This window comes from Rattus norvegicus, chromosome 18 (assembly GCF_036323735.1).
Source record: "Rattus norvegicus strain BN/NHsdMcwi chromosome 18, GRCr8, whole genome shotgun sequence".
NCBI classification, from domain to species: domain Eukaryota; kingdom Metazoa; phylum Chordata; class Mammalia; order Rodentia; family Muridae; genus Rattus; species Rattus norvegicus.
The window spans coordinates 5,182,501-5,201,815 of record NC_086036.1 but is presented as its reverse complement, the minus strand read 5'-3'; the positions used below and the strand labels follow the sequence as shown (position 1 = coordinate 5,201,815).

Genomic DNA, 19,315 nt, shown 5'->3' with positions numbered 1-19,315 from the left:
TCAGATACCAGTTGAAAAAAATGTCTAAGAGGCTTTCAGGCCTTGGTTTCCTTGCTGATACAATGGACTTATGCCCACACATGCACATGCTTTCTAGGGTTATCATGAAGCACAGCTGACGCACTTAAACAAGACAAGACGGTTCTTATTAAACAGAAAGTATCATGCACGCACACAACACACAACACACAATACATATACATACAACGCATACACACAGTACACATACACAACACATAAACACACACAATACACACACAACACACAATACATATGCACACAACACACACATATACACACAACACATACACACACAACACATACATATACACACAACACATACACACAGCACAACACACACACAATACATGGTACATCATTATGTACTCTGATACCAATGTATATTATACACGCACTCCTGTTCATTCATCCATTGCAACTTATTCTTGTAATGTTTTCTCAATTAATTTAGTATGACAATAAGGCTAGAATAATGGCTTATTTCATCAAATTGTGTCTAAATAAGTTATTCTTCCATAGTTGATGAAGTAGAAAAACATAATTGTTAACAACAAACCTAGGAGTGCTGAAAACCAAAGAACAAAGAAAAGAACAGAAACAACAAAAATTCAAATCTTAACTTTATTTGCTTTAAGGTTAGAGGTAGTTCCAGTAAATACAAAAGATATAACAGCAGGAAGCCCTTGAGCATGCAGACGGACAAAATGACCATATAGAGGGAAGGACAAGTGTTCAGTGATGTCACTGGAGCAAAACACATCCCCAAGGCAGGGACTTCAAGACAACATTTAAGTCAAGTAGGAATGGCCTACATAGTATAAACATAGTATAAACATAGTATAAACAAACACCAAAATTAGATTTTTTTTCATTCTAAGTCCAGAAAACAAATCAATCATTTGAAAAGCAATTAAAAGGCTTGATTGTGTGAGTGAAATCCATTGGTGTTGCTTTCTGCTCATGGTGTGCAGAATTTGCATCAGAGGGGCGGGAGGAAAATGTGGTGACGGTTTTATATTTGATTTTTATCGGATTTATAATTTTGATACATAACCTTGACTTATTTTAAACATATAGATTACTAAGGCATGATTAGGAGAGAGTTGCTTTAAAGCAAACATAAATCACGATCTAAAAATTCAAGTGGTATTGATAAACCTAGCCTACAGAAGGTGGTAAGAACGTAGCTCATCTTACCTCCGAATGACCTTGGGATTCTTATATTTACGAGTTGGGCATGGGCCGTAAGGAAGCAGAAAGGAACTCTGATCAAAACATGTCTCCTGAAACAGTCGAGTTATAGGTAGTGACCATTTCTTTAGTAAAGGTTGTTTGTTCTCTGAAGACAAGTAAGAGAAGGATGAGAGGGAAGGAGATGCCGGGGATGCAAAGAAAGATGGAGGGATAAATGTCTACATGGGAGGTCAGAAAGTTTGTCAGGAGGTGCTGTTCTTTAGTGTCTGTAGCTATCTAGACTGGAAACAAAATGGGTTTTGCAGACTGTGACTTTGTTTTTTAAATTTAGTTTTAATCAAGTGTGCCTGTGTGCATGTGAGTGGCTCCTACTGATGCCAGGAGAGGGTGCTGCATCCTTTGGAACTACAGTTAGGGGCTTTTGTGAGCCTCCCAACCTGAGCGCCAGGAACTGAACTCTGATCCGCTGTAAGAGCAGCAAGCCCTGTTAATCACTGAGCCATCTCTCTAGCCCCAGTGGACAGATTGCTTTAGTGCCTTAAATGGCTGTCAATTGAGGTGTGTTTTGTTTTGTTTTGTTTTGTTTTGTTGTCATTCCCAATTTAAATAATTTCAAAACAGGCATGCTGTTCTGTCTAGATTAAGTCAAATCTAGCTAATTCTTTCTTTCAATCAATACCAGGTTTTAAATGCATGTTAAATATCATACATCCAAAAGAAGCCAGTGATTTTTCTAAATGTTTCTCTTGGTAAACATTGTAGCCTTCAGAGATCTGATGTATCTTCAAATAACCAATATATCCACTAGTGGCCAGGTGAGGTGGCTCAGCAGGTGACGATCTATGCTTCCAAGCCTGAGGAGGTGAGTTTAGTCCCTAGGGCCCACATAGTAGAGGGAGAAAAGGGACTCCCTCAAGTTGTCCTCTGTCTTCGACCCATGCTCTGTGGCATGTGCCTAAAAAAAATACAAACACAGAGTATACATACACACCCACAAGACTAAATTAATAATTGCAATCTACTTTTTCTTAAAAAGGTATTTAACGATACAATTCCAAACTGTTTTTCAAAGTAATGACCAAGTTGTTGCATGAACTTAAATCAGCAAAACATTGTAGAAGAAAAGAAACATAGTTTTGTAATATTTTCTATTTGATAATGGTTTTTGTTTGTTTGTTTGTTTGTTTGTTTTGTATTTCCCATATTACTCTGTTCTGTGGAAGACCTTTCTCCATAGGTCAATTAGGAAAGCACCCTGTAATTTCCCCACTTTCATGTTCTGCGTCATTTTCATGGGATGATTTCTAATTTTAAGAGATACATTGTCAGGAAGAATGGCACAGAAGTTTTCAGATCTCAAATTTGCATTTCTAGGATTATCTGAGGGTGATGGTGAGAGCCTATCTGCTTCTATGATACAGGATCTAAGTTTGTTCGGTGATGGCAGTCTAGTCCCCTCTATGAAGTTTTGGGACATCAGATCCTTGCTATATGACTCACCTTTGTCAGGCAGTGTTCTAAAGAGAGAAATGGGCACTGCCCATTGGGTATCAGGAGACCTATGATTAGAGTGTGAATAGATGCTTTGATTATGTAATTCAAGCATCCCTAATCTAAAAATCAGGTATCAGAAATGTGCTAAGATTATTCTCACCACCAATGTGACACCGTAAATGGAATGTTACACACACATCTAACATCATGGGGCTGGGTTATAGTTAAAATAAAGGTTCACTAAAAGTACAAAGAAAATCTTTAGGGTACGTGCACAAAATTTGTATACAAAACTTATATTAATCTTATATTTAGGATGTTTAGGCATAAATTGTAACCTCAAAATTTCTCTGCATTTAGGAATTTCAAAAATTAAAAATAAACAAACAAGCTTTTGAAATACTTCTCGTCCCCAGAAATTTGGATGAGCCATCTTCAACTTATAGAGTAAATTTTATGCTGACCCATGTACTGAGAAATGAGTAGCTTCAAAGAAAGCAGCAGTCAGTCACAAGAAATGGTCATGGAGAGGTGACTTTGTAAAGATGGTTCGGTCCTCTGAACCTGTAGGAGCCATGAGAAACTGGACATCAACTTAATGAAATGTATTTCTTCTAGAAACCAGCTACTGTGTCAACAGGTGTGAATCTGTTCGTGCCACTCTGTTCCAGACTGGGTTGGCAACTTTCTGAGTCATGGACATAAACCGCATCTGGTCTATGATGGGAAATTTGAAGCAGGATGAGCTCTCTTCCTTTCCCACCCTGAGACTCCATGCTTCTCTGTAAAGAATAGTATCTGCCAAATATGAATATCATCAGAATGTCCATATCGGCAAACTCTGGGTTTGAGCCTCAGTGACTAAGGTAGAAGTGTGACAAGGTAATTTCCAAAGTCCCCATGCATGCATCCACACCCCAACACATGCATGCTCCCACTCACCCTTGCAAACGCTCTCTCTCTCTCTCTCTCTCTCTCTCTCTCTCTCTCTCTCTCACACACACACACACACACACACACACACACAGGGAAAGGGGGAGAAAGAGTCGATATAAAGACTATTTGGACATTTCTGAAAGGTGTTTTTAGTAAGATGAATAAGGAAGAACTTCAACAATCCAGACAATTTCAGTTCCACGGGGCGGGCGAGTATGGCTAACGTCAGCCTTCCCTCGCGTGTCTAATACATGGCAACAGCACAGAGCATGTTGGCATAGGGGAGGGCATGGAAGCACCAGGTTGTCCTGAAAACTTAGTGCAAACAACAGGAATAATGAGATTTAAGTAACGACAGACAGGTAATCTGCACAGTGATGTCGGCAATCGCAAATACCAGATGTAAAGAGAGCGTGTCCTGTGGGTGGGACCTGAAGCTGGCAGACGAATGGCTGGAAGGACAGACCAAGAATAGAAACAAAGGAAATGATCAGGCCTCAGGGGAGCCTCACCTACAGAGAGCGGGAAGGACCAGAGATCTGGATCAGTGAGAATGCATAAGCCTAGCGTGGGCAAAGTCCTGGGTTCAAGCACCAGCCCTACCGAAAAATACAATGAATAAATAACCCCAAACTAAAGAGAATATGCGTAAGCGAGGGTTCTCGATGTTGTGGTGAGCACGTGAGTTGTACGTATTAATGTGTCCGCTCTATATTGCAACAGATAAGAAATGAACGGACTAAAGCCTCCTGCCCACACTTAACCAGTGAATGACCCAGCAGGGCATAGATTAACAATGTAGACATAGTCCAGATAAAGCATGTAAGGATTAGTGTAGGAATAAAGAAGAATCCTGATCTAACAAGAAATAAGGGTTTGTGTTACCTTTCTGATACTGATGATGGCTATCCAGTGATATCAACTTCTCAAGGGGTTAATGAACCTATGAAGTTTCTCAGCGTTCTTTTCTGACAGAGATTATACAACAAAGTGCATGTGTGTGTGTGTGTGTGTGTGTGTGTGTATGCATGCATGCACAAGCATGTGTGTGCATAAAAATATTTCCTAGATTTTTCTAAAGATCCAATTATTTCCTGAGTTTTGACTATCAAGTATGTCTTTGGAATTAAAGTATCTTAGAGCCACTTTATCAAATATTTAAAAATTCCAATAAAGGATGAAAAATTGGTTTGATTTCCCCCCCTTTGGTTTTTAAATTAGTGGTAGTTTAAATTTTTATCTTTGTGGAATTTGGGCTTTATTGGCAAAAATAAATATGCTTAATGATTTATTCCCTGATGCAGACACAGCTCAGTGGCTTAAAACAACGTTCTGCATCCACACTGTTATTATCTACACAAAGGTTCATCTTCCTGCCATGTCTTCTGTCAGGCCGGTTGGCTACAAGCACTCTTTGACACTGCTTCTGTTCTGATTGGTTCTCCTCAGTCTATCAAATGCCACACCTGACAGGGAGCAAAGTGCCTTACAGGTGACAGGCACTTTGTGGTCGATTTAGACTCTGAAGAATTATTCCGTTTTTAGATCATGGATCACCTCCAGGGCTTCATTGTTTGTTTGTTTGGTTTGGTTTGGCTTTTGGTTTTAAATTTTTTCCTGACTCCTTTAGGGCATGTTAAACTGTTTCTATCAGACTTGTTTTAGCTTCCATTAACTGTGCACCAACAAAGATGTTGGCTCCTGAATTGTATTGCCATGTTATTTAGGCAAAACCCATGTAGGACTTTAATGTCTGTGTGTTTCCTTTTCCAAAGTATATTCTAACTCCTTGAATTCGGGGTGATGTCAGTTCCTCTTGGTGGTTAAGGCCTAACGTGGCCAGGCACTGAGCACAGTGGTAGCCTGGCCACACAATTACACCATAAAACATGAAAGCTCCCATTTTAAATTGGGTTATAGCTTCATCAGTAGATTTTTGTTCCATTTCGGCCACTTTCCCCTCTGTGTTGAATGACTAATTTTCGTATTAGTTCACTCCTATGTTGAAAATGACTTAGGCTAAATTAGTAAGATTTCTAAATTTGTACAAAGTTCTTAGTTCATGACTTACCCACATACACAATATGTATTTGCTTACCAGCAAAGTCCTGTCAAATAAAGGTGTTACTTACCATATATATATAATTTGTAATTAATATATTTGTTTTTAGAATGATAATATAAATTGCTGTAGACACTAACAACAGTTTTATTTGATTTTTTTCCCCCTGCTTATTTGGCCTGGTTTTGTGTGGATAGTTTGCATAACTGTGTGTATGTATTTTCACATGTGTGTGGAAATGCAAATGTGGAGGTATGTGTGTATGTATTATATATGTATTATGTATGTATACATGCATGCAATTTCATGTGCATTTGAAACTTGGAGGCTGGCACTGTCTTCCTCTGCTGCTTCCCACTTGTATATTAAGGGAGACAGGGTCACTCATCTGAGCCTAGAACTCAGTAGTCCAGCCACACTAGCTAGCTTGTTCCAGGGAACCCTGTTTCACCTTCAGACACCCAGAATCACGTGTGAGCTGCCATGCCTGTAGGTGCTGCCAATCAAAACTCCAGTCCTCATGCTTGCCTAGCGAGCCCTTTACCCAGCGAGCCATCTACTTGAATCTTTGTACAGATTGTTCTTAAACCTCTTCCTTCCCATCTCTCCATGGTTGTCACTGACTGTGGTGTCCCTTATACTATTACTTATTGAACTTTTACAATTAGATTCTGGAACTCTTAGTGGTCATAAAATCTAAATTTGCGTATTTTAATGGAAAGAGATGTTCGTGTGATCCCAGAGTCCACCTCTGGAGCGCCCAGTAAGCATCTATGCGTGCCTGTTACTATCCTCCCATTACACCCCATAATAACCTGTCACGTGAAGAGCAACAAGGGCAGTTACTGTTGAGCACCAGCTTGCTATGCTAAGCATGTGCTAGGCATGTGCTAAGCATGTTTGTATCATTCTCGCTGGCATAACTCTAAGATGGACACTTTATTATTTTTATTTACAGGGATGTAAACTAACACTCATGGTGATTATAAATGACTTGTAACTCGGGTGAATGATGAAGCCAGTGTGTAGCAACTGATGGTGGAAAGAACATTCTAGAGGTTTTTCCCTACTAAGATTGCTGGATATAACTGGGCTGAGTAAAGTTTAGCATTTGCTGTGTAACATCGTTTTGCCGGGATTCTAACAGGGTTTCCGACTGTCCCTTCCATGCTTGACACTGGTGGAGTAGAGGGAGCTGTGGGCTGCAAGACAGCTAGGAGAAATGGTCCAACCATGGGGTGATGAAGGAGAAACAACAGAACCTATGTCGACGTATCCTTCATTCTTGAGGTGCAGAAACCAAGTAACACATTGGGGATGAAGACAGGGGTCTGCGAGTCTGGGAGTCTGAGGCCTGTGCAGGTCTGCAGGGCTCTTGCAAGGAAATATTAGTTAAGGTTTCATCCTTTTAAGACAAAGCCAGACTCGCTACTTATTCATTTATCTGTTTTTAAGGGTTATTTTAATGGCATTGCTGTATAATCCAGGCTAGTTTAAACTCTCCATTTTGTTTTATGTGTACAGGTATTACAGCAGCATGTGTGCCCATGTACCATGTCCATCCTGGTGCCCTCAGGGACAAGAGGGCATCAGACCCCCAAAGGACTGGTGTTACAGGTGTTTTTTAGTCACTGTATGGGTGCTGGGAACTAAAACTGGGTGCCCTGGAAGAGCATCAGTGTTCTCAACCTGTGAGCCATCTCTCCAGCCCCTGGCTTTGAACTCCTGATGCATCTGCCTTTGCCTGCTCAGCTGGGAGATTGTTGTATATGCTTTTTTTTTTCTTTTTTTTTTCCAGGGCTGGGGAACGAACCCAGGGCCTTGTGCTTGCTAGGCAAGTGCTCTACCACTGAGCTAAATCCCCAGCCCTTTGTATATGCTTTTTAAGGTCTCTGATATAATTCAGTGATGGAGTGCTCGCTTGGCACTGGTGGCTCTGAGGTCAGGCCCTCCCTTCTAAGCCAGGCAGGCCTATGTGCACAAATAAATAAACCAGAAAGAAACTACAAATAAAGCAGGAACGAACAACACTGATTCCCATCTCTTGGTGAGAGACTGGGAAGTAAAGTGTTGTTGTCGATCACTGCTTCCTACCTGGGTTTCTCCCTGGAGAATTAAAGGAGCAGGAAGAGGGGCAGGCTTAGGACTTAAAACTGAACCTGTGTGGTGTCTTCTATCTCTGCGGCAGGGCAGGTGCACAGGAAATGCCCCTCTGTGAGGCTCAGGTCCAGCAGCCTGACTTGACCTCAGAGAGGCAGCGAGCAAAAGGCGCTCACTCCGCTCACTCCGAGTGGGCTTCAAATCAAGACTTCAAAGTCTGTGAATAAGCGTGACTCTGATTTTATAATGAAGAAGGAGAGAGGGAGGGAGGGAGGGAGGGAGGGAGGGAGGGAGGGAGGGAGGGAGGGAGGGAGGGAGGGAGGGAGGATTTAAATGTTTAAAGTTAGCCATGGAAGCTGGTTGTTGAACTGATGCTTTGGCAGAGATGATAAACTCTAGAGCAGACATCGCTGAAGAGAAGGCCCACGTGCGGTAGAACTCAGATGTTTGTGTCAATTTCTAAAACATGCGTGCAAGAGTGGTTGATCCAAGAGAGGATGGTAGAAAGGCTCCAGTGCTAAGCTCATGGAAGGTTCTGGGAGAGGCGAGTGGAGACCCAAAAACTGTATTAATTTAGCCCGATGAAAACTGGGATAATGGAAGGCGTTCGTGAGATCTCAGATCGAAGCTGTTCTTAGTATTAAAATCAACATGTAATTAAAATACGGTGTTAAAACTGCAGAATATTGGGAGACAACAATCCTTCAGTAGACTCTGGGAGTTCGGAACCTCTTCTACACTGAGATCTTCGGCAAGGTCTCTGATGGGGGCCTGGGAGCAAGGGCCCTTCCTTATTATTCGTTGTTTCTCCATCATCGCTGATACTGTCGACACCGGCTCATTTCACAGTAGGGCAAGCCTGCTTCTAAGGTGTGGCTTCGGATTTACCTGCAGAGCAGAAACTGTTAAACAGCACTGTTCACGCACTGTATGCCTTTGGACAAGTCATCTGATTTATCTGGATGACGATGCTTCCTTTATCCACTCCCTCCGCATTGGTGCACGATACCCTGATGTACAGTAATTCCAGGAACTGGAAAGTACACGAACAGGGATTCACGTTACTTGGTTTTAGGACCGAGTGCAAGCTGTAGTTCCCGAACTCTTAAAAATGTATACATTAGTTTCATGCTCAAAATTTCATTAAAACACCAAAAATATTTGGAAAGCCACCAGACAAGCTAGACAGAAACTATTTGGTGTGCCTTTCTAATAGATATGCAAAAACAAACCAGCTGGGGATGAGCGGGATGTATTCAGCAGGAGAGAACAACCCGACACATCCCACACTTGCATTTATTTCTGTCTCTGTACCTTGACGCTCACCATGCACCTGGCGATTATTATGGCCGTGTAGCCGTTTCTGCTTTGCCCATATCTGGCTTATCTGTGGTAAGAGTTCACTTGTGAGCAGCATACTACTTTACCTCTATACATTCGATGAGATTCTCCTGACATAAAGGCTAGTGGAAGATGCCCATTAGCCCCATAACACCAGGTACCAAATGGTGATCCCATTCCCCCAGGTGGTCAAACACTACTGGCCCCTCTAACCCAAAGTCAGACCCCATAGGGACAGTTAGTAGAAAAACCTCTTTGAGCCACCTGGGAACTCCTCTCCTGTGACCTGTATGTTTTAAAGACAATAGTTCCGTTCTCTAAGAGGCCCCTTCAGGGCCTTGTTTATTCTTCTGTCCCTGTACTAAAAAGTAGGTCGCTACTTCTAAAGGTTTTATTAGACTCGACTTGACACTTTAGCTAAGTTTTTTGTGAGTTTTGCAGAACAACCTTTCTCTGCAAAGTCTTCATCAGCTGTTAATGGTTTTCCCAATCAGCGCAAAATGGTGACTCTCTACATTCTAGCATTTCTTTTCCCCTGTGCCTAAACCCTCCTACCATTAAGTCAGCATGAACTAAATTCCCTCCTGGAAAAGCCTAGTCTTTCTGCTCCTTTGACTGCCACTTGTCAAAGAAGAAATTTACATCACCAAGTGTGTTGACCGGTACACACCTGTAATCGCAGCACTCAGGGCTGAGGAGGAGGAGGAGGATTCCGAGTTTTAAGCCAGCCTGGGATATCCATGAGATTCTGTTTCAAGGCAGTCAAAAGGGAAGGGAGGGAAGGGCATCATACTTAGAGACTGATTTATAGTTCCCATCATAGTATGGACTAAGATTGGTTTGGTTTTCTGTCTTTGAAGGTTACTATGGGCTCACTGATTTTTAATGCACGTATTATATTATTTTAAGAAAATAATATACAACTCCAAAACATAATTTTTAAAAATTCATAGTTTGTATTTAATTTGGTAAGACAAAATGTAGTCTAAAAACTACATCTGAGAGCAGATAGAGGGAGGCAGGGGTAATCAGTAAAGGAATTTTTAATACTGTACCTTATTAGAGATCTTTAACCTTTTTTTTTTAAACTTATGAGATGCTCTTTTCTGAACGTCTCTGAGTACCTGAACAGAGTCTAGCTGAAAACAAAAAATGTCAAAGAGGCACATTTAAATTATTCTCAAAATCAATCAAAAATAATGAGGTGCTGGGAAAAAGTTGTATCCTTGATAATTACATCTATCAGTATCAGAAAACAAAGGAGAACAATCGGGAAATGACAGTCCTGCTCTAAAGTAGCTCATTTAAAAAGGCTAATGAAAAAAAAGGTCTCTTTTAGAAATGGGGCTAAATTAGCATTTCAAGTAAATTGACAACCTAAGCGTTGATCAAGGCCAATCTGGGGCCCAAACAATGGAACTTCTGTTTCTACTTCACCTGCTTTTAAGAGAAATTATCTCACTTGACTTTTTGTTGTTGTCTTTGATATAAGTGGAAGCAATTGTCCTGGGGGAGGTGACAGTCCTCCTGCACTCTGCAGCATCCGGTCACCCTCAGGCATGGAGCTTCATGGGGTTCTGTTTATCCCTGTGACTGAAGGAAGATGATCTTGTTGGAAAGTCGTGGACAGACTATTGAGCAGTGTCCCTGTTCTCAGACCAAGAAGGGGATTGATGTAACTGTCTATTAGACAGGGGATTCATCCTGTTCTTTATAGCCACAGCCTAGGTTTGGGACCAATGGTTGAAAGCTGGGGGGAAAGGAAGATTTGGCTCTAGAATTAGGGTGAATCCTTGGTAACCCCAGTTATACAGAGCTCCCCCAGGATCAGGGCCACAGGCTAGCTCTGTGTGCTCAGAGGGTGGTGTGCAGGTGCACACTGACCTCAGACAGTTAGATAAGAATCTATTGTAATGACTACTTTATAGCCATTCCAATTTACTATTCTAAATATTGGAAGGTGAAAATGAATTTTATACCACAGCGTTCGCAGGGACGCTTGTAGCACAGCCCGATTTGCATGGCCTGTCTTTGAGGAAACTGGCGGTGGGGGGAGGCCGAGCTAGGTGAAGCATCAGTATTTAGACATTATGGTGCCTTGTTTTGAATTTCTGTCTGGCTGCAGATTTGGGCACATGTAGATATGGTCATGGCCATGTCGATATAGAACAGAAGATGGCATTTTAGACACCGAGAGGATGTAGAGAATTAGCATGTGAATTATCAATACTGACACACACGTATTCTTTTCACGAGAGAAAACTTACAGGGGTCTTTAAATGTGTCAGTTAATTTTGAAGATAGCCATAAGTGCTGCCACTTTATTACCTTGGCTTTTCAAGTGACTTTATTCTTTATTAGTGGACGAGAAGGAAAAAAAAAGCCCTTAGTACTTTTGAGCACCATCCTCATCAGTCATAATTTTTGGAGACAGTTTCCGACATGTTCCGTGTTTTACTGTGCTAACAAGAGAAAAGGCTAGCCATTAAGTTTATGTTTCTTTGTTTTTCAGCAAGGTCACATATCAGGAATGATGCTTGAAGTATGCTAATAAACAATATATAATGTAGGTCATCAGGGAGTAAGAAATATTTTCTAACTAGTTCTAAAGGGAAATAGAGTTACAAACGGGATGAATGTTATTTACACAGCACGTGTCGCTCTATATGTCACCGTCAAAGGGGCTTGTGAACAGCTCCATGCAGTAAATCCTCCTCCTTGATTGTCAGGGTGTTGGAAGCCCTGGTTAGATTTAGACTCAGTCCACTGGATTCTAATGTGCATCGAGTAGTGGGTTATGTAGACCTGTGCATTGGAGACGCGCCTGAGCCTTTAGGGTTGCTAGGCATACTGTCCCTTGTTGTAGGAGAAAATACCATGTAGATTATAACAATTATGAAATAGTTACATTTGTGGCATTTATCCTTTGTGATCTCAAGTGAAATTACACTTAGTTTCATACTTAACTTTATTTTTTATGCCCCGAACAACTTGAGCTCCTCACAATGCATTATAATTTACGACCCATATTAACTTATGACTCCTGTTTCATATTAGTACCTGTAGCAAAACGTGTTATGTGAAGCCAAGTGAAATGACAATCTGCAGGAATTATTACAACCAGGCATCACGTGCACACTTTTACAAGTGTCATTTCCCCCCGTTTACAGGTGCACTATACCTTATTTGTTTATTTCATCGTAGCAGATTTCATTTTTTAGAACGCTTTTTGATTGTAGATAACCATATAGTGCAGAGGGATGTGTGATGGTGCAATCTGTAGGACACCCTCAGTTCTTTAAGCTCTACATCCACCCCACATGCATCGAAAGAGAATCGGTCTTGAAGACAGGAAGCCACACTGCGCACTTCATCTGAGATTTGAGTGACGTTACTTCTCCTCCCGTTCCTGTGCCGCAGTGGCCTCAGGCATGTCTGAGGCCCTGTGTGGATGCCCTAAACTATATCATAAATACTCTGCTCCATCTATTTCACTGGGCTGTGGTGTTTAATCTGCAACCATTTCCTAAGAGAAAGTACATATTTAAACGAGAGGAATTAGAATCTCAAAAGCATTACCTACACTTCAGACTTTGCACAAAAAATACCTCCTTATGAGAATGATTAGTTTTGATTGTGTGTGTTTTGCCTGCGTGTATGTCTGTGCACCACGTTGGTGCTAGTTGCCTGTGGAAGCTCCCCTGGAGATGAGTTACAGGGTCGTGGGTGTTGGGAACTGACCCTGTGTCCACTGCTCAGCCACCTCTCCAGCCCCATTGTCTAAAACACCGTGAATTTTAACTTACTAGTCATTTTACTTCCACACTTCTGGGAGCAAAACTACCATGATTTTAGTCAGAACTAAAGCGTGTCTGATACTTAAAGGCATTGATTTTTGAAACTGAGCCATGTATTGTGAGTATTTTTAACACTCGAGTCTATTTTTGAGCTTAAGAGCATTTATATTATTTGTTATCATTATTTCATAATGTGGGGCCTTTGTTCCTCCTAAGTGGAATAGCTTGTAGTGTAGGCTGTCAACTCTCAATGTCTCGATAAGAAGCTCATGGTCCTGTGTCGGGGAAATCCACAGAATGTTAATTAGCCACATAGACAAAAACCAACATCTTGGGAAGACCGTTCTGTGGTCAGGTTTTTTTTTTTTTTTTGTCCCCCTCTGGTTTGTGTTGGGTGGGAGCATTCATTTATGCACGTGTGTCTAAGTAACCATGGTCCTCCTTGTTTTCTCAGAAGAAGACCTACCAGTGTATCAAGTGTCAGATGGTTTTCTACAACGAGTGGGACATCCAGGTTCATGTGGCAAATCACATGATTGGTGAGTGAGATCCACCCCTTACTACTCCTGTTTTCCTCACATGTGTGTACATCAGTGCCTATGTAATTAAACAGCATTAAGGATGAATTAATTGTTCCGCCATCAATGCTTTACCTAGGTGTGATTGATTTTTTTTTTATTCCTCTTATTAGACCTGGTAAGGCATTAGCGTGTTTTATTTTCTGCAAGGGCTAGTTTAGACTTCTGCAGAGGATTATCTGCGTTCTGCCAGTCAAAGCACAGGTGATTAGCAAATTAAACTTGTAATCATTTTTGCATTATTGAAAGCTAACAGGAATGGTTAATGAACTGGATGCTACCTTTCCATAGAGTTTTACACCATTTAATTTCAGGAGTTGTTATGATAATAGCACTGCTGTGTGTTGCTTAAGCATCTTTGTATCAAAATCCAAAGTCGTGAGTTTTGTGATAGGGAAACATAAATAATTTAAATTGCCATAAAATAGTTTTATCACTATGGTTTCAGCAGCCTGCAAATAATCACGATCATAAAAATCATGTAAAGAATTCAGGAATCAGTTTTTTATTTCCCATCAAATTTTCCACAGATCTCTGTAGAAGTGGATAGGGAGAAGACCTCTGAAGTCACTCCAGGCCAGTGACTTTAGGGTCGTGCTCCTATTAGATAGGCTGGAACTAAAGCAACAGCTTCTCCACTTATTCATGGTGCCCCATTATCCGTTCAGTCCTCAGGGGTTACTGCCTGGTTTTTGTTTTTTAATTTGATAATCACTTAGTAATCATGCTAAGAGTTTTACCAGCCAATTAAACTTTATCAAGCACATCTTTTGCTACTAATAAAATGACAATCACTATTATTGTGTTCTATTTTTGCTACTCATTTATGTTTTTATACTGTGAGGGGTTTTTATTTATTTCATAATTCTTGGTGTTTTATAAATCCACAAATAAATGCGATATAATATTTTATAGTCCAGTTAACCTTCTATTCAGCTAACAGAAACTTTGTAAGGTAGGAAGGCAAATTCAGCATGGAATTTGTTTCCAGGGGGGCTATCTTGTATTTCACAGCAAGGACCAGAGCTCTAAGTAATTCTATTCTAGGGTTACCCCAGCTGCCACCTCTGCTCAGGAAAGCTCACCATAACAGAACTTGCAACATTGTTTTTACTAAAATTCAAGAGCATGTAGGAAAAATTAATAACTTTTCAATAGCCTTAAGTTTTTTTCAAGACTTTTTGGACAATTGTTACTGATAAAAAAATAAATAAAAGTGGTTGACTGCAACGTACAACATATACATGACGCTTGAACTATTGATCATTTCATGTCTCTATTTTCTATGTTTAAGTATGAAGATTATTAGTAATGTCTTACGCCTTAAAGTAATATATTCTTCACCATGGCAGGATAGTATTCAAAGGTCTTCTTAAGCCCTCAGAAGATAATCACATGGAAGGGATTCAAAGAATGCTCTCTGCAAATTGCCTCCTGTTCAAATCCTGGAAAAAAAAAAGTCCATGTGAATTTCCACAATTGGTTCCCCTCTTCCTCCTCCCCCCCCCCTCCTCCTCCTCCTCCTCTTTCTCCTCCTCCTCTTTCTCCTCCTCCTCCTCCTCCTCCTCCTCTTTCTCCTCCTCTTTCTCCTCCTCCTCCTCCTCCTCTTTCTCCTCCTCCTCCTCCTCCTCCTCCTCCTCCTCCTCCTCCTCCTCCTCCCCCTTCTCCTCCTCCTCCTCCTCCTCCTCCTCCTCCTCCTCCTCCTCCTCCCCCTTCTGCTCCCATTAAGAGAAAGGGGTAGAAACACTGAACGGTTCCTTCCAGACGGTCCCTGTCTGTATTTACCTGTCTCTGTCTCTCCATCCTTGCTTGGTGGCAGCAGTCACAGACTCTGCCTCATGTCACTGGTTTCAGTAGCCTCAACCTTCAAGCTTTCTAGCTACAGAAAAAGGTGTAGTGAGTCCTGCGCTTCCGTGCAGACCCCCTTCGATGTACATTCGGCCTCTGGGTTTCTGATTTACCCAGCATGCACTTGAGCGTGGAGGAGGCATCTTGGCTGCCGGGTTAACACCTTTGCCACAAGTGGGATCTCGACTGAATTTCTGCCATTGACTCACCCCGGCCATCCCCCACCTTCTCTGTCCCCTTCTCTTCCTGGTTCTCTTGCATTCCTCCACTCCTTCATTAGCGCCCTCCCAAGTCTCCCTTCTCTGTAATAGTGGATTCGCGCGACACTCACCTCCCCTTGGGATTTGAGCATTTAACAATTCACCTTCTGTCAGAAACGCAGATCCCTTTCCTTTTCACGGAGGGCCCGCTTATTTAATATTCAGGGTATTTTTTAATAATAAGCTATCTGATTCTCTTGCACTCGAGGCCTAAACAAATGAATAGCATCCACTTAATTGCTCTGCCTGTTGACCAGGCATCCAAGTTCTTAAACTCCATTCTCCTTGTTAATATCTAGAGAGAGAATGTGGAACAGGAGGGAGTCGCCAAGGCTAAGATGCCCCTTTTTAAAATCCCAGTGTGATACTTAGTCTTTCAAATGAGGCAGGCAGCATTATTTTGTTGGCTAAAATACCTCCATTGAGGCTAGGTATTTTTAGATTGTGTATCTGTGTGTATTTTTTATCTAATAAAAAAATAATCTGAACTAGACATTTAGTAGGGGAAGAGGGATTAGGGACTGTCTGAAAGCCTCTCACTCTGTTAAAAGGGTGGGTGGTGTTTCATAGCTTTCATTTTGCAATAAGTCTGGAGGAAGGGCCCTGACTCCTGATAGAAATGTGGCCTGCTGACGCTTCAAGGAGCTGGGACTCAAAAGCCCCCTATGCCACACGTCCTCTGCCTTTTTCTGGGGAGCACCTATGCTTTTTAAGTAACCTCTAAGCCTTTTCTTTCTGAATACACTGGTTTCATGCTGTTGGTGAGAGACATTTGAGAAAGGAAATTTACCAGGGGCATGAGTGCTGTTTGCAACAAGGTGTAGATACATGATCTCAGGTGCGTGAGTAAATACTTGACAAAAACATAATTCCCATTTACCACATTTTGACATGTTTTGCATATTTATGAATATATTATATATGTGTGTATATATGTATGTATACCCACACATTCAGACCAATAATTCCTTAATTAGTTAGGGGATTTTTTTTTCTTTGCACACATATACTCAGAGAATGAGGGAAAGGCTTGGGGGGGAGGGAGAGAACCATACAACATTTTAACACCTTTCCTAGAACAGGTTAATGTCTGTGCAGATGAGAATTTTTTTGTCTTCTTTTGTTCCTTTCACACAGTCTTTGTTCATTTTTTAACCATAAAGAAGCCATTGTGCACCATGACTTTTAATGCATATCTGCCTTTCTCTTTCTATCGAGTGGTAAAGATTTATTGTTATTTTCCTCTGTGAAATTTCTGGTTACTATTATTTGGTACATATTAACAACAAAGAGGTGGGACCAGGAAATCTAAATGTATTTAAGCCAGCAAAGGGATTGCCTCATATAAAATTACGAGGCTCACCCGTAGTAGAGTAAATCTGTAAGTGCTCGGAATAAAGGGTTGTTAGGCATGAGATGAGATAAAGAGATTCCGTTGCCAAGAACTGTTTACGAGGAGTTTAATTTTTTCACTCTGATAATTCTTGACCAATAATTACCAGCCTCTAATTATCTATTTTAGTTAGAAAGAAATTCTGTTCACTATGGAGGTTGGCACTGCCACTACTAACACATAAATCCCTAAAGAGAAGAATGTGTTCCAAACAGCCACAAACAACTGTCTCCAGAACACAGTGAGCGAATTGTGAGTGGCTGGTGAGAGGCAACCAGCAGTATGCTCACCACGAAGGGCCAGTCAGCCTGACAAAGAAAGGACGGAGGGGGAGAGGGGCCATTATCCTTGGAATGGATTGTTGGAGCCTCAGACTTCAGAGAGAAGTAGAGAGCATGCCGTGGCCATTTCTAGCCCTCCCTCTGTAGTTTGTAGATGGATGATGAAGGACTGCACACACATCACATACCTATGGATTACTTTGAAACATCTACTTAGAAATAGCTTGTTTTCATTTCATTTATCTCTTCATGTTTTTACAAGATTGTATTATAATGATTGCATGTAAGGAACCAGAATATCCCGTCTCATAAAAAAAAAACAGACTGGAAAAATTCAGACTTGCTAATGTGTTTATCCTTGAAGGTCAAGCATGACCCTGGCTAGCATTCTAGGGAAGAAAATATGTTTATCTCTTAGAGAAGCAAACATGGAATTCGGTATATTTAACAATAGCTGACCTGAAAAGAGCTGTGCAAAGATGTTCTGTTTTGATCCTGGTCTCAGATACTTGGTATCTTATGGATAATTATTTTCAAGACCATGAAGAGACTCAACACTTATACAATGCATGCAGGAATATGTGTAGCCCATGTGGTACGGAACATGTGCTATGTATCACCAATGTCAAGACAAAAAGAATGCATAAATCAGTTTAGAAGAATTCAGTGAAACTCTAGCCTGTTCTTACAGTAACTGACACTCATGCCTTACAGTCTGTCTGATGCCCAGCGTGACAGAGGGTACGCCTCCCCCTTCTTTACAAGGTGGCTTGTTTTCTAACTGGTCATCAAGGCTTGGTGTAGAGTTCTGTGCCACCTCTGAAACACTTCAGCTTGAAAGCTCTTGCTTTAGAATAGAGAAAAGCTAATACATTGGGTTCCAGAATAGGTTTTGATTTTACTTGACTCTGAGAGAAATAAAATATTTTGACCTTTGCATAAAAAGTCAATGAGCTATACTTTAAATTCTCTTCTTCCATTGGCAGTTATAAAACTAATGAATAAAAATGAATTTGCCATAATGCGTATAGGTATGAGTATATGCAAGGGGTGTGTGTGTGTGTGTGTGTGTGTGTGTGTGTCTGTGTGTCTGTGTGTCTGTGTCTGTGTGTCTGTGTGTCTGTGTGTCTGTGTACGTGAGACCATGTATACCGTCTTAAGGAATATAAAGTCATGGAGATTCTTTGGAGCCATGATTTACATTCACTCTTAAATGGGGCTATTGGATTTAAAAATTCTTAATTTGATCACCTAAAAATTCATGGAATTAAGAAATCAAGCATTTGATGTTGCATATGAGGAAGCACTGGCTTATTTCATCAAGAGCTGGATTAAAAAAGATGAAATCTGGGCACTTTAATGGTAAGAGAAAGCTACCCTCATGTGGGCAATGCTGGCTTATTTGAAAAGCCCATAAAGGGTTTCTGCATGGGCCATACAAAAGGGGTACTTTCTCTTTAATAGCCATCTGTACAGGAGAGATGAGAAGTGGGCCAGGTCATCTCTCCTCAGCTGTCACGATATTAACGTAGGTAATGGAGCAAGCTCAGCGTTCTGCTGGGTGTTGTTTTTCATAGATGTTCATCGATTTACACAGATAATTCTATTTATTTCTTAGAGTTGGTCCAAGTGAGCCAGGCAGAATAACAAACACCAAGGCATTTCAGATGACTTTATCTTTGTTTATAACGTTAACTTTTGTCTAAAAAAAAAAATGGTGTCACACCTACTGTGCAGATGGCCGCGTGATCTGTAAGCCAGCCAAAACATTTAAACAAATGTGTGATCTGGGGATAGATTAAATAAAGGATAAAGTGGAGTGTGGGCCACAAATTCTAATAATCAGATAATTTTAAGTTGTGTGCAGTGTTGAACCACGGCCACAGCGATAGCTATGAGAGCTTGCCAATGACAGCAAGGTGCCGTATAGATCTCAGGATGGAGTCCGTGGCCTGGTAGGCCCCAGTTTCAGAACCACACGTTTGCTGTACAGCTGGCTGCTCTGTATGG

General features: G+C 41.1%; 1 protein-coding gene across 8 annotated transcripts in view; it reads left to right on the top strand.

Annotated features, from left to right (window-relative positions):
* Zfp521 (zinc finger protein 521) overlaps positions 1-19,315 on the top strand; it is a 292,892-nt gene that overhangs the window by 141,373 nt on the left and 132,204 nt on the right. For 5 of the 8 annotated variants that reach the window (XM_063277450.1, XM_063277447.1, XM_063277452.1 and 2 more), the window contains one exon: positions 13,400-13,484. In XM_063277450.1, the coding sequence (XP_063133520.1) occupies positions 13,400-13,484 (85 nt within the window). The remainder of the gene's footprint in view (positions 1-13,399; positions 13,485-19,315) is intronic. The other 3 variants (XM_063277448.1, XM_063277453.1, NM_001393860.1) reach the window with 1 other exon arrangement.